Genomic DNA, 14,929 nt, shown 5'->3' with positions numbered 1-14,929 from the left:
GACTTTGGCCATTTTACTCCAGTTACATCATTGCGCAATCTAATGTATGTACGAAAGCAGAGTCAAAATTGCTTGGTGTAAAGCAGTGAATTGCCACAATGCATGAGAGAATGCACCACTGCTAAAGGGAAAAATAGGCCCTCCTTGAATTTTAGGCTTGGATTCTCGCAATTTCAGCAAATGCTTTCAATACTTACCTGCTAAATGATTTGCCCCGTGTAAAACAGCCTTTATGAATATTCGAAAAGACGATATACCAATTATCACTGCTTCTGTCATATTCGCGCAGTAATTAGGAAATTAAAGCTTAAAAGAATGGTAATAAACAATAATTATGATTATTACGGAGGCTTCCGCGGTTAGTTATTTGGTGATGGTTTTCCGGGTTTACACCGCGTTGATACCGCGGTATCAACGCGGTGTAAACCCGGAAAACCATCACCAAATAATTATGATTAATCTAAGTGTGATAGGCATTGTTTAAGTTAATGTTTATTTTTAATCAATAATATTAGAAACTGGTCAAAATTAGTTGCTCTCAACAATCAAATCAAAATTCCTCCTGGAATGCATAGATGCAAATGGCGGAAAGCGGTTATTCGTGTTTTTGACTGTGTTCCACCAATTTTAAAAATCTGAAAAAATTAAGATTATATACTTCAAGGTAGGGGTAAAAACATATATTTTTTTCGGCGTGTCTATTGTTCCCTAAATTTTTTAATCTAATTTTGAAAATTTCAAACTTATGTAAAAGTTTAGTTTTCCGTCAAAAAATTTTGAAAAAAATCAGGATGGTAGAACGTAGTGGTATTTATATTTCAAAATCAAGATAACGATTTTACAAAAATAAAAACTGGAGATATGGTTAAAAAACTAAAAATCGTGTTTCAATTTTTTTGGGGTTATTAACCATTGTTAAGGCCTGAAACCTTGGGAAAACACATAATTTTGGATTCAATTTAAGTGTATATTTTTTATTTTTCAAAATATGATATATTTTTTATTTTCAGATGTGGAGAGGGGGGCTATAGCCCACCATAGATATCCAATTTACACTAGATTGAATGGTAAATTTGATCAGACCCCCACTGCTGCTGGAAGGTTTCCCCCCCTTGTCCCTATCCTGGATCCTCCACTGATTCCATTTTTCATTGCATTTCAACAATAGCTTCTTGAATTTGACAATGAATTCAATCCAGCTTTATGTTGTGTGAGTTCAGAAACAACTTTAGGAGTGATCTTAAGGTTCTTAGGGAGTCAACTTATCCAAAATTTATCCTCTTTTAACCCTATCGCTACTAATGACAAAAATATGCAGCAGCACGTTCCTTGACCAGGGAGACAAAAGACACAAATTTTTCATTGGATATTTTTCAACGGAGGCGAACAAATTCCGAAAATATACTTTTCCTCGCTCTCCCCCTTTTATGATGGTTGCGGGTCCACAAAGTCTTAGTTTCGGGACCCAACAAAGCGGGACTTAAGCCGTACCTTCGAAATCCGGGAGCAGGTACCCGGACCCCTTGTCTTACATTACCCCACTTTGTGGAAAGGAACGTGCAATTGTTCATTCAGGCAGTTTTCAAAATAAATATTTGTTCCTTTCTCAAAAATGTAAACTAAGAATTGATTTCTTTGTCTTTTGAGCAGCATTTACAATTCGTAAACAAAATTCTATGATAAATATTAACTTATATCTTGATTTCAGTATAAAACATCATCAAGGAAATTGTTGCTGCATTAAATGCATTAATACTGACGGTAGAGCTTCCTTCAACATTTGAAAATTTTCAGAATAAAACGAGGAATTCAATTCGAAATCTGCGATTTACATACAAGTAATAATTGTCCATATAGCTTATTCTTATAAACAAAGCTTGATTGACCGCGAACCAATGCCACCGGTAGGGTTGTAAACCCCAATAGGAGGGAGCCCAACTACCATCGAAGTCAGAGATAATGCGGAGTCCCTGCTAGGAAGGGTCGAAAAATATTGGTGAGCACCAACATTTTTCAGCCCTGAGAGTGTGAGACTATCTGTGAGACCCCTCTTATTCCTTTTGTGCCGAATGCCACGCCTGTGCGGCGAGGATTTTTTTCCATGTACAACGAATGCCACACCTGTGCGGCGTTAATTTTCCTAACCTAGGCAACGAATGCCACGCCTGTGCGGCACAGGTCGAAAAAAGTGACCGCGGCGGACACAATAGACCCACGGACGCGGTCGCCCCTCATGATCCGCCTTAGCGCGAGCCCAGTCCCATCTTCGGCCGCTCAGGTCGACCCTATCCTATCCTCTCCATGCGGTCAACTACTGTTATTTGCAGTGTGTTTTCAAAAAAATATTTGTTGCTTACTTTTGAAATCCAATGCTAGAAATGAATTCATCTTTTTTTGCTGACCACATGGAAATTTCAAACAAAAATCTAACGTTAATATCAACGGTGTTATAGAACAATTAGTAAATATACTAAATCGGTCTATATAAAGGTGAGAACTTCGTTTAAAATTTCTGCACGCTCAAACACAAAATTAATTTTGAATGTAAAAAATCGATGCGAACAACAAATATTTGCATATATTTTGCACTAATATTTTAGCCAGTTGACCGGGGACTCGTCCTAAGAAGGGGCTTTTAATCCTTCGTGGGTCTGGGGCGGAGGCCGAGGAAAGGGATCGGCGCCCCACTGAGTTGGGTCCTAAAATGGTTAGGGAGGGAACCACTGCCTTCAGTCGACGTGAAAAATCATCGTACAGGGGAGAAAAGAAAACTGTCAAGAGACTCGTATTGAGGAAGAATTTCCCTCAACGAAGGTCCGGCACGAAAGGGTTAACAAATGTCCCCTACAGAGGGGACAGGAGAGTCGCTTAGTCAGTCATGCCAAGGAGAGAACTCCACCATCTCGAAAGGTTTCATTGGATGGATATAATGTTGCTCCCTAGCTGTTGCTTAAATACTCCTCCAGCAGATTTACCCTCCCAACATCTATTTAGTGCTAGTAGCGAGCAGTGTTTGAGGCCATTCACCTCATTCTCTCTCTACAATTTTATTGTTAATTAATTGTTATGGGGATGTCAAAACTTACATATTAAGGGAAGGTGGATGAAAAGCAAATGAAATATGTACGTATATTTTCTGATAAATGTAAAAGAAAATTTAACGTGGCAATGGTGTTCATTAATAACAAAACTTGCTTTTGCCAGAACATACTATGGAAAACAAAGAAATAATTCCTCTCTCTGAGATGGCTCTCCACTATATATATTACGATTAAGCATGCAGCTCATGGACTGTTGACTTTTCATTCTAGGAAATGACATGTATAAGGAACAGCAGGTTGCCTACTGGGATCTAAAAGATGGAGCTTGGATTGGAGCAGCTATGGATGTTCAGCCTGGACCTGGTGGCCGAGTTGTTGTAAGCTAAGCTCTAAACATATTTTTCTTTAATTTTAATGGCATTGGCTTGTCCTAAAACAGGAATTATGAATGCCAATTTAAGTTGGAAGGCAATTCTTAAAATATTTCATCTCAGCACTTTTCCACGTGAGGAGAGGATCTTGCTTTACCATTTCGAGATGGCGGAGTTTTCGTCTTAACATGACTGCTGTACTGAGCCCCAAGAGACTCTTCTTTCTCGTGGTATGGAGCATCTTTGGAGGACATTTGTTAAGAAGGGTGTTGACGAACGTTTTTCAACCCCTCCCTGCTGGGACTCCGCATTATCTCGGACTCCGAGAGTAGTTGTGCTCCCTCCTTTCCGAGTTTACGACCATACCTGCGGCATTGGTTCGCGGTCAACTTATGTATTTAGCACATGGATAATTGTTGCTTGCACGTAAATTGCAGACTTTGAATTGAATTCCTCATTTTTTTCTGAGCATTGTCAAATTTTAAACAAAGTTCTAATGTCAATATTAACACATTTAATGCAGCAACAATTTCCATGTTGATGTTTATACAAAACTCGAGATTTAAGTTAATATTTATCGTAGAATTTCGTTTAAAAATTGTAAACACAGCTCAAAAGACAAAGAATTCAATTCTTAGTTTATATTTCTTTAGAAAAGAACAAATATTTATTATATTTTTCATCGGAGATTTTCAACATAGGCGAACAAAATTATTTTGAAAACTGACTGGATAAACAATTGCATGACCGTGGTCCCATACCGCTAAGGGAGGTACCTAATAAAAGACGAGGGGTCAGGGTACCTGCTCCCAAGGGTAAAGCCTAAACCCCGCAGTGTTGGGTCCCGAAACAAAGATGTCGTACACCTGCGACCGTCATAAAGGGGGGAGAGGTAGAAAACGTATGCATACGGCTTTCGTTGTCTTGGCCAGGAAAATCTCAGACGCAAATATACGGTTTTCATCTTCCGGGTCAAGATACGTCCACAGGTATATTTACGTCTTTAGTAGGGAAAAGGTTAATATAGGTCTTAAATGCTGTCTTCCTTACCAATCCCCACTGTCGTTTTAGATATTTTGTCAAGTAGGGGAGAAGAAAAGGTAGGTTGTGAGACACACATGCATCTTCAAATTGAGGAAAAAAGTTTTGGCCAATAACATTTGCATCTTCAAAACTCTGCTTAGTGATAGAATTCACAGAACTTGAAAAATGGACAAAGATAATAGGTAATTTCCTAGAATGCATTGAAAGTATGACCATAAACAGGCCATGTGCTGAAAATCATTAGCTGGTGGTACAGTTGAGGACCTCAAATCTGGAAAGCTTGGGACCAAAGGGTTTCAGGTTTTCTGTTCTTCAGCACGCGGAAAAAGCGGTTCACTTCTTATTGATAATTTTAATGCAATATATGTCAAATCACGACCGTAGCTTCTGCAGCATAAACTATAGGTGCGTAATACTGGATGAGAACAAGCAATAGATACATCTTTTTCTTCATGCCTGATAGCTTTCGTTGATAGCATTCGTGAGCAGATATTGCGATATCTATTGATACCATCCTTAGTTGGACCGTAAATCTGTGCAAATGCTTCTATACTTTGTTAAGTAATTAATTTACAAATGCGTTCATGTTCTTTTGCTTGATATTTGAGATCCCTATGTACCCCTGCCTAAATTGTTAGCAGGGGCACAGCCAGGAATTAAGGCTGGGGGAGGTTTAGGTGCAACTAATACCAGGGTATGTGGGGGTTTGGTATACCCACCAGGATAAGCGGTTGGTGTGAGATTAGTAAATTGAGGAATCATAATGTAAATGGTTCAAAATGGTGAGTTTTACAGATTTATGAGGGATATGTTATTAATCCTTACGCTATTCTATTAGTAATATCAATCTAATTAAGTAAAACGGATTAAACTTAAAAATTTCTCTGAGCTCTGGGGGGGGTTATCCCCCAAAACCCTTCCCTCACTGCGCCACTGATTGTTAGCACATGCTCATATCGTGTGCTAACTTCCTACTCTTCCCAGAATATGGCTCGGAGGGTGGTGCCAAGAGGCCATAGAGGGAATCGGAACACAAGAAAGATCGAGGGGTCGAGGGGGGTGGGGAAATAGCTCTTCTGCACTGAATGGGGGGAACAATTTTGGGATTCAATTTGGGGTTCATAGACGACACTGGTCCGGAATCTTCTTAACTTGGGGAAAAAATGCCTTAGTTCGTGGTTTGGGGCAAGGGCAGTAGTACTTATCAGATCCGGGTCGCGTCAATGCTGAGGGCTGAGTTTCTGCTTTTTGCGGTTCCTGGTGAAGGCTGTTGCTTTCCGCCATGTCTCCTTAATGGGGTAGCGCGGGACGGCTATCCTTTGGCGACAGAAAATTACCAGTCAGTCTCCTTTCTCCTGTCGCGCTTCAATTAAACCTGTCCACACATGCCACCTCCTGATAAACCTCCTCCGGCTACGTGTCTCGCCAGCAACACTTTAAAAAAAAACTAGGCTGACTTCTTCCTTTAGTTTGGCATTCTCACGCCCAGCGTGACTGAGTAACCCGACTCGTTCTCCTCCCGGCGGCCAAAGTCGCAGGGTTTTTATCCCCAAAAGTCTGGGTGGTGTACCTGGGGTGGGGGCAGTGGGAGGGTCCATAAATGGATGCTCTCTCGAGTCATATCACCATGGGGGGAGAGGGGGGGGGATGTCTTCATTTACTTCGCAGCACGGGAACTCGGGAAAGCAGGAATTGAAGGTGGGCGGGGGAGGGAAAAATAAATCACGCTCACATCGTTCGCTCGCACACAGGAACAATCCACACACACATATACACTAAAAATAAGCCTCTGCTTGACCATGAGGTAAGGCTCTCCCTATTTCAAAGCATCCATTCAACCTGTAAAGTCACCGGCCAAACGGCGACGGTTACAATATATGTATCAAAATTTTGAAGCAAATGGCAAATGATGCAATCTTGCCGGGAAGATGTACTGAAGATGTGAATCCTAAGGAAATAGATCAAGAGAATGATTTTTTTTTAATTTATGGTTAAATTAAAAGGAAAGCCTGAATTGTGATGAGACCGCAACATGAGAATTTCATTTGCTTAGGGTAAGGCCAATAACATACCTTCACTTGGGGCAGACATTCTTTACAATTGCACCACCTGTTTCTCTAAATGACCATTAAATCTCTAAATACATATATGCTAAAACTACTGGTAGTCTTTTTTGGGACATATTTTGATAAGAATTTCAACCTGTGAAATGTTTTTCAGAGTATGGAATTTCAATCATGTACATAATACCATAGCAAACAATTTCAAAATTAAGGACTCTTTCAGCTTCATCATGGGAATTAAGTCTCTTCTAAAGAATCACCGAGATATTTGGAAAGGAATGTCTTTTGAAAGTGGGCAAATTAGTGCAAATTTGGCCTCCAAAAATGTGAAATGTGGTCAGACAATTTTGTTACAGTGTGGTTTGCCTACACCAGAAATTTGTTGATCTTTCTCGCACATTGCTAAACCATAAAATTCTTTTGATAAACTTCAACTTTGCATATTTCTGGTTATGTGCCTGGATGAAAAGGACAGATAGGTTACTACAAGAAATTCTTTCTAATTTAGCTGTTTTGTCATAAATTACAATTTTAAAAAATATGTGAAAGTTGTCGCCCACTTGTCATTAGAATTCTGGTTCATTATATTTCAGGGTGAACTTTTCATTGAGAGAATAAGTAATAGCTCACAAGAGTGTAAAAAACTTCAAAACACACAAGGTACATGTGCAAGGACAAGAAACAGTTAAGACATGTTGAACTGCTTGGCATGAGCTCGTGATGTCATTAGAAGCTTATCTAAGAAAAAATTAAGGCCTTAAATTTTTTTACTGTGAATACATAGTTTGAAGAGTGGGCAACTTATAGAAGAACATTAGATATGTACTCATGGTGTCTTTATTTTTCAATCTCTATAGCAATCTGTAATTTATTAAATTGGTGAACAGACAATTAACATTGTAGATTTTATCAACAAGTCTATCCAATCCATATCGACTGATATTGATAGTGGTTACATCTAGGGTTCTTATCTCGAGAGCCTATGAGGCAGTCACTAACTCAGTGATACCATGTAAATGTTGGTTTGGATGGGTAAGGGTAGCACTCACCCCAGATTAGGGCACATACATGCAGTGCCCCATGTTCAGGGCAATGGGGCCAAATTATTTCCCTCGGCTTCCTTGGACTTGGATGTTTGTTTGGAGGTGTTGTAAGTCTATTCCCAGGATCCTTCTTAGCTAACAGTAAATTATCCTTAAAGAGTTATGTATCCCCAATTCAGGCTACCTGACACCACTAAGACTGTTACAGAGAGTCACTATGTAGTATGGCATGTAAATGCGACAACTAAGTGGAGATTATTTACCAACAGGCAAGGAGTTAATCCTTCCATAAACCCTCACTTCAATCAGTGTAAATATCAGGTTATATATTAAATTCTCCTATTTATATTCAAGAAACTAATATATTTGTGATGGTGCAAAGGTAGAGATGGGTCGAATAGCAGATTTCTCAAACTCGAATATCGAATTCGAATATTAAATCACTGCTCGAATATTCGAATACCTCGAATACTAGAATTGCACAAAGCATATTAAACGCACATTTTTTCTTCTATTTCCCTTGATGAATGTATAAATAAAAAGGTATACAGTGGAACCTCGATCTATCGTTTTTCAGGGGGGACGAAAAAAACGATGAATGCGGGAATGTTTGACTAGGTTGCCTATGCAGCAGGAAACCCAGGATTTTTGCATGTAATTGAGATTTCCTTTAAAGGATTCAAACAGGAATTTAGCTGATTAATGGTTTATTTTAATTTTATGGAAACAATTTGGGCTCATAGTTGATTCAACTAATATCTCTTTCAAATATTCTAAGGGGACACACCACCTCGCGAAAAAATGATTGCATGCCATCTCGGCATGTACACGGCTACGATGGATTTCTGTCTGATGTATACATTCTTATCACCCAAAAGCCATTTCAGCAGCACGCCCATCTGATAGTCGGCTTCATCCAACTTCTTATTTTCAACAGGTAGCTCGCTTTACCCCCACTCCTACTGTCAAGTGCTAGCGGACAATCCGAGACGTTTTGCAAAATACACGCGCTTCTCTGCCGGATTTTCTTCTTTTCAATTATTTTCAGTCCATCTTTGGAAGTTCTCATGAGATAGGTGATGAATTCGAATTGCTAGCAGGGAGAAACCAAATATCCTGAGAAAATATCCCTTCGTCTGTGACTGTGACAATAGAGATTTATAGCATAACTCATAAATTGTAACTTGATATATGTTTTCGAAAAAAAATACCGCATCAACTTCTGAGAAGCTCAGTTGTGAGGATATAGAGTTTTGCCAGAATGCTAAGTCTCTGTCGTATTTTGACATTTATTTCTTTGCGTAAAATGCTTAAATAAAGTCTGAAATACGTCGTGTTTGGTCTTATTCTTTTTGAAATTACGCGCACATTACTAATACTTCAATCCAATAAAGGTGTGATATCAATTGACGAAAGTCATTTCTAGACACCTTTTGTGCTAATAGAGGACTTATGCAGCGGTTGACCTCCAGAAATGGGGAACTTCGAAGCAGGTAGGCAGAAGAAGGTCAGTGGGGAGTGGGGGAGAAAGAAGGAAGGGTGAAACATGATTCTATTATTTTCCTGTAACTTGACATTCTCTTTTGAAGCTTTTAATTAATGGTCTTCATAATAAGAACCTTGCGCAAGCTGGCGCCTTTTGTTTGATTTCGGAGAGGAGGAAAGCGTCGGAGGAGGGGCCGAGGGCTAATGGATGAAGGGGGTAGCGGATTTTGGGAATTGTGCTACATAGTTACCTACTATCCCGCGGCACTGAGGTTTTCCTGGTGGGGGAAACCGGGGATTTTCAAATTTTTTCACCCGATCATTTTCGGTTCCCCACGTCGAACTCTTTTCACCGCTCTAATCCTCGAATTTGATGTAGTTCGTCAACTTGCCTAAAACGGCGCTGCGTGCACGAAACGACTACAGTTCTCCACATGTTATCGAGTCAACTACCAATGACGTGCGTGCGACAGTGTTTGACGGGAAATTCAAAGTATTCGAGACGGTACTTTTAGCATAACTATTCGAGACTTCGAATATAGAATACTTTCTAGTATTCGAGGTATTCGAGTATTCGCGGATACTATTCACACATCTCTATGCAGAAGCTATGTGGACTACTGCACTACAAGTAATGTAACTCTGTGATGCCCTATTCTTGATACGCTTACATTTTACAAAAGTGATAACAGTTCTTTTTCTGCTGTAGATACATGATTAAAAATACAGAGTATGTAAAGAAGATGTGTATATTGCAAGAGCTTATCTTCAGTTGCAATTGAATAACTTTTTTCTGAGTTACGAGATATCCAATTTGTTTATATACTTGAACACCCTCAAAAGCTGATACATACTCTTGTTGTTGAAACCGTAGCAAAATGTGTTTTGAAGAATTAAAAAATAATTTATGGTTTATACAGAGCTGAATAAAACAGGGAAAAATATGATGCAATAAGTTTTTCTTTATTTTTTCTAGTTAGTTAATTATTTGTATCCAAACTCATGTATACAAGATTTTGGAACCAATGATAGATTTTTCCCTGTGGAATACTGTTAGGTATTTCCCATCAAGGCATAAGGATCATTTCTTTAATAATACAATATGACAAACCAGTATATTTTCTATGAATTTGTGAAATTTTCACAGGCCAAAGAGTCTTTAAAATTGGTACATATTCCTCTGATTCAAGAATTTGTCCTCGAGATTTACTCTAATACATATATGTATATTTAATTCGTAGATAATTAAAAATTCCAATCTCATGATTATGCAATAATTTAAAACTATCTTTCCTCAATCACAGATATGTGGCCCTAGGTGGATAAACCAGTTATATGCTCAAAATAATTATGAGTACCATCAATTAGGCGTTTGTTACTGGATGAATGCGGAGGATGAAGCAAGTGATGGAAATTTTATCAAGCTCTTGCCTCTTCTGAATAAAGGTACATAATATGAGATTTTGTAATAATTATTAGCCTTTATCTCCATTTAACGTGTTTGCTGCTATGTAAGCCACTGGTGGGTCTTGCATATTCCTTTCATTTCGTGGTTATAGTATTTAGCAAAATGAGAGGTTGGTTGCATATGACTTGATGTGTCGATACTGTGGATTGGGACTTATGTGGTACAATCAGAAGCTAAGTGAAACCTACTGGGGGGGTTCATGCCACTCAAAATGAAACTTCCACACTCAAGGGCAAAGATTGACCAACTGATCGGTCACACTGGACTGAGGGCATCCGCACACTGGCAACTTTAATCACCGGCCACGAAACAATTAACTCACCCCAAAGTTGCTTGCTACCATGCAGTGGCAATTTAATAGTTGCCCCACAGATCAGTTTACAATAGATTTTGTGGAGGCTACTTAAGTTGTTCGCTTCTCAATAAGCAAAATAGACTTTTCAACGTCTACGCGCCATTACTTTAAAACTATGAGACCTTTTCAAAACGCAAATGGCAATAATATCTCCCAAGATAAGCTCCGAACAGCAGTCATCAAGCCACTGAATAGTTTATAGTGCGCAGGGTCGGGCAAAAACCCACACGGTCTATTATCGCCGGCAACAGTTTACTCACCCTCAGAATAGGTCCAGATGCAATTATTTAGTTGCAGCAACTAAAAATTCACCCATGCGCGGGGCCACAGTCAATGCCTTGTGTTTCATTGAACCTTTCTCAAAGCAACTAAATACATAGTTGCTTTGAAAAAGTTGACAGTGCGCGGAGGCCCTAAATGGCACTATGCAGAATGGCCGACCCTTCACAACTCAGCCCACTACTTAATGATCAGAGCAAAACCCATCGGTGTACTACCTACTCTGCATTAAATGCATATTTTCAATGTGTTACACTACCCCACTATCCTGGGGTCGATTCAGAATGGAGGTTAGCCACCTAAGTTGAAAAAAAAAATGGGATTGGCACCACCTGGGTGCCACTTCTTATGCAGCTCTGTCCGACAATGGTCACGGTGTGATGCCGAAGTTGTGACAGTTTTCTCAGAAATAGGTAAGCAATTGGAAGACTTGGCAAAAGGTGAATGCTACATTCTATAGAAGCCCTGTCCTGGGAGGGCTGCTATGTCTCCAAACCATCTCATTCAATTTGCCCTGACGAATGCTAAAACATTATTTTATTCGTAAAGAATTTGTTCCCCCTTTTTATTTTCATCCTTCAGGTGTCATTTTCTTTTGTGGAATCTAAGATCTACCACAGGACTTATTTATGAACACAACCTTACATCCTTCTTCCTATTTTTCCCACTGGCCCATTATCAAAATTTCCGCACCTCATTGGGAAGACTGGGCTAATTATTGTGCGTTATACTTAGTAGGTTTTGCTCTTTTGTAATCTTTTCATTTGGGAAATTCAATTGCAGGCATGCATGCTAATATTAGGTAAATTAATTCTGTCAGTAATTTCCGTTCCTTTACTGTTTCTATTTGTGATAAAAGCCATTTGCTTTCATTCTAGGTATATAAATACAAATCTGTTACTCCCGCTTCTCCCCTAGTCTACCATTCTCCCCTCCAAAGCCCTGAACCACACCTCCGTGGCTGAGTTATATGCAACAGCATGATCGTGCCCTGGTTGCCTTTATGGGAGCTCAGTGCTTCTGTTTTCCAAGCATGGCAGATAGTGAGGGGGCGAGGTCATTGTTGCATGATCACGAAACCACATCCCACTCAACAGTGGCCTCCAGACCAACTTCTGTGAGGTGCAACCGCTTGGTGTGGTGTCTAACATTGTTGTTTCTAACCTTGCCCAATTATGCATCCTTGCTGACTACTTACTTTGCTCTGTGGTCACACCACCAACATTGCGCATCTTGTGGCCACAGGTTCTTGGAAACCAGGGCTATCCACATTTCTGCATGGTAAAGTGCTACACTCCAGTTCAGACTATTCTATAGGCTTTTTGTTACACTCTTACCAGTGGGGTAGCTAGGAATTTTGTGCAGGGGGTACAAAACCAGGGGGAAATTTTTGAAAACCCGAGTACTAAGTAGAAAATTTTAAATGAATTTTTACGCTTTTCTTGATTGAAAAAAAAATCATTTTTCAAAGAACTCTTTTGTACATTCATGATTTTTCAATACTTTGTTCTCTTTAATGAAGCAAAGTATAAAGTATATATGTACATAATTGCGTTTTTATGTTTTGGGGGAGAGGGTGTCTGGACCTCACTGACCTCCCTCATTGCTACGCCACTGGCTCTTACCCAATGATCATCTGATTAGCCTATTCTTAATTTTTAATTCTCCTTTGCCAAGGTTATTTTCTTCCTAATGCCCCAACTACTGTGCTTATTTGACATAGGAAAATTATGTGTTGTAGTCTTAATTCTAAGCAAGTCAGACAATTGTCTGGAAACGATACTTAAGTATCATTCCCAGGTGATTGTCTCTTCTTAACAGAATACATAAGTAATAAGGCACTATAGTGTGCTTTGCATTGAAAAAGAAAAATGAGTTTCTCTAGTTGTCTCTGATATGTCCATTTTTCCTTGTGGTATTGTTAAGAATATCAAATTCAGGGCTATTTGAAGTTAGCCCATTGAGATATTGTTCATTGATTACATATATTGTGATAGAACAACTCATTGCTTGTTCTAGGCATAAGGGGTGCAAATTATTTAACAATTTTATATAACTCTGTAGATATAACATCATAGTTCTGTATATTTAAATGTGCGACCTGAGAAAGCAATTCAATTTTCACTTAAGATTAAATATTTTTTCAGATCGAATCATCGCGCACCTTGGATCTATTGTTATCTATGATTTAGCAGTTGGAGAAGCAGGAATTTCTGTTCATATGCCTCTAATAAAGGGAAATGAGGTGAGTGATTTCAGCTGAAAATAAATTATAATTTAGATTCTAATCTAACTCTGTGAAAAATTGTCTGATTATTTTTTTGATGTACCAGCAGAATTTATTGGTTGTAATTTTTTCTCCAAACAGTTGTAAAGCCAAGATTTACACAGCAAGTTGATAAAATTGTATTGCTTCTGAATTCATCAAAGCCCTGAACCCCACATTTTGCTTGTGTCACATAAGGGTATTTGGTGTATAAAAGAGTTATTGAAACCAACAACATATTTTAATATTCACTTTTACTCACAAAGACTATATGCACCTCAAATTCTTACATTTCTTCTGTCCCTCTTTCTCTCTTAGCACAACCAGTCTCTTGTCACAGGAGGACAACCTAGTACAGCCCTTATATTTTAGAATTTGGAAAAGTTATGTTTTCCTAATTTTAATTTGTATTTGAATTACAATTATAATGAGCAATTCCAACGTTACACTATAAACATATTCCAATTGTATTGTGACGTTACGTCGTAAATCTAGTTGATTTTTCACGTAGGCCCAGACAAGGGAAATACTCCAACCGTCGGTCACAAGCTGGATCAGGGAAAGACTCCACAAACAAGAAAAACAGCTCACAAGAAAAAGGTAGCCAAAAACAATTTACGAGTTATTACCGTTCGATATCTATTCAAAGTAGAGTATTCAAAAATCAGAAGTATTACAGAAAACAATGATAGTAATTCATGATGCCAAAGGAAATATTACCAGCTAAATACCAGCAGAATAATTGCTCTAAATTTGCCATGTCTCACTAGACATGTGTCCCCGACCAGGCCACGAGCAGAAGAGGCTTGCCTATTGCAAGACGAGACAGGATTTGAGGGGAGGGATTTTTCCAGGGAGTGGAGGGGTAGACAGGGCGATGTCTAAACTGCTGCGCCACTGCTCCTGTTGACCGGCCGCTCCGCAAAACATCATTCCCTGGGTTCGAGTCAACAGCATACCACCCAGAATCCTCCCCTCAAACTCCTGGGGGGGGGGGGAACACTAAAAAATGCCACAGTATTTTGCATTTGAAATACATAAATACATTTGAAATGTATTTTTCCCACCTCACATAACACTGAGAAGAGCTTTAAATGTCGGTAAGGGATCTTCAGGAGCATAAGTCTCCTCGTAGTCGATACCTTTTCTATGACAGCATCCTTTTACTACTGGCCTAGATTTGTTATGTTCTATATATCCATCTGCATCAATTTTGAGAGTGAACACCTATTTACGATTGATAGATACTCTCTTTTCCGGAAGTGTTCCCAATTGTTGAGGTCTGTGATTTTTATTGTTTATGTTTCATTTATACGGTCCATATTAATATTGCCAGTCGTCTGTTTAGTTTACCATTGTTGTCTTCGTTTGTTGCTATGTTGTTGCTACGTGTAACCATGCCTTGTTTTGTGCATCTTAAGTAAAGTAAGTGAAAAAGAAAGACGTTCAAGTTCCTTTTATACGCTCTGCTATTGGTGTGATTAACTAAGAAGGAAGAAATTAGTTAATAATTG

General features: G+C 38.9%; 1 protein-coding gene across 1 annotated transcript in view; it reads left to right on the top strand.

The window, feature by feature from the left end:
• Positions 1-14,929, top strand: part of LOC124163602 (integrin alpha-PS4-like) — a 97,993-nt gene that overhangs the window by 14,265 nt on the left and 68,799 nt on the right. The window contains exons 5-7 of the mRNA XM_046540619.1: positions 3,312-3,418; positions 10,352-10,493; positions 13,297-13,394. Coding sequence (XP_046396575.1) covers positions 3,312-3,418; positions 10,352-10,493; positions 13,297-13,394 — 347 coding nt within the window. The remainder of the gene's footprint in view (positions 1-3,311; positions 3,419-10,351; positions 10,494-13,296; positions 13,395-14,929) is intronic.

This window comes from Ischnura elegans, chromosome 8 (genome assembly GCF_921293095.1).
Source record: "Ischnura elegans chromosome 8, ioIscEleg1.1, whole genome shotgun sequence".
Lineage (NCBI taxonomy): Eukaryota > Metazoa > Arthropoda > Insecta > Odonata > Coenagrionidae > Ischnura > Ischnura elegans.
This window is presented reverse-complemented; position numbering and strand designations above follow the sequence as displayed.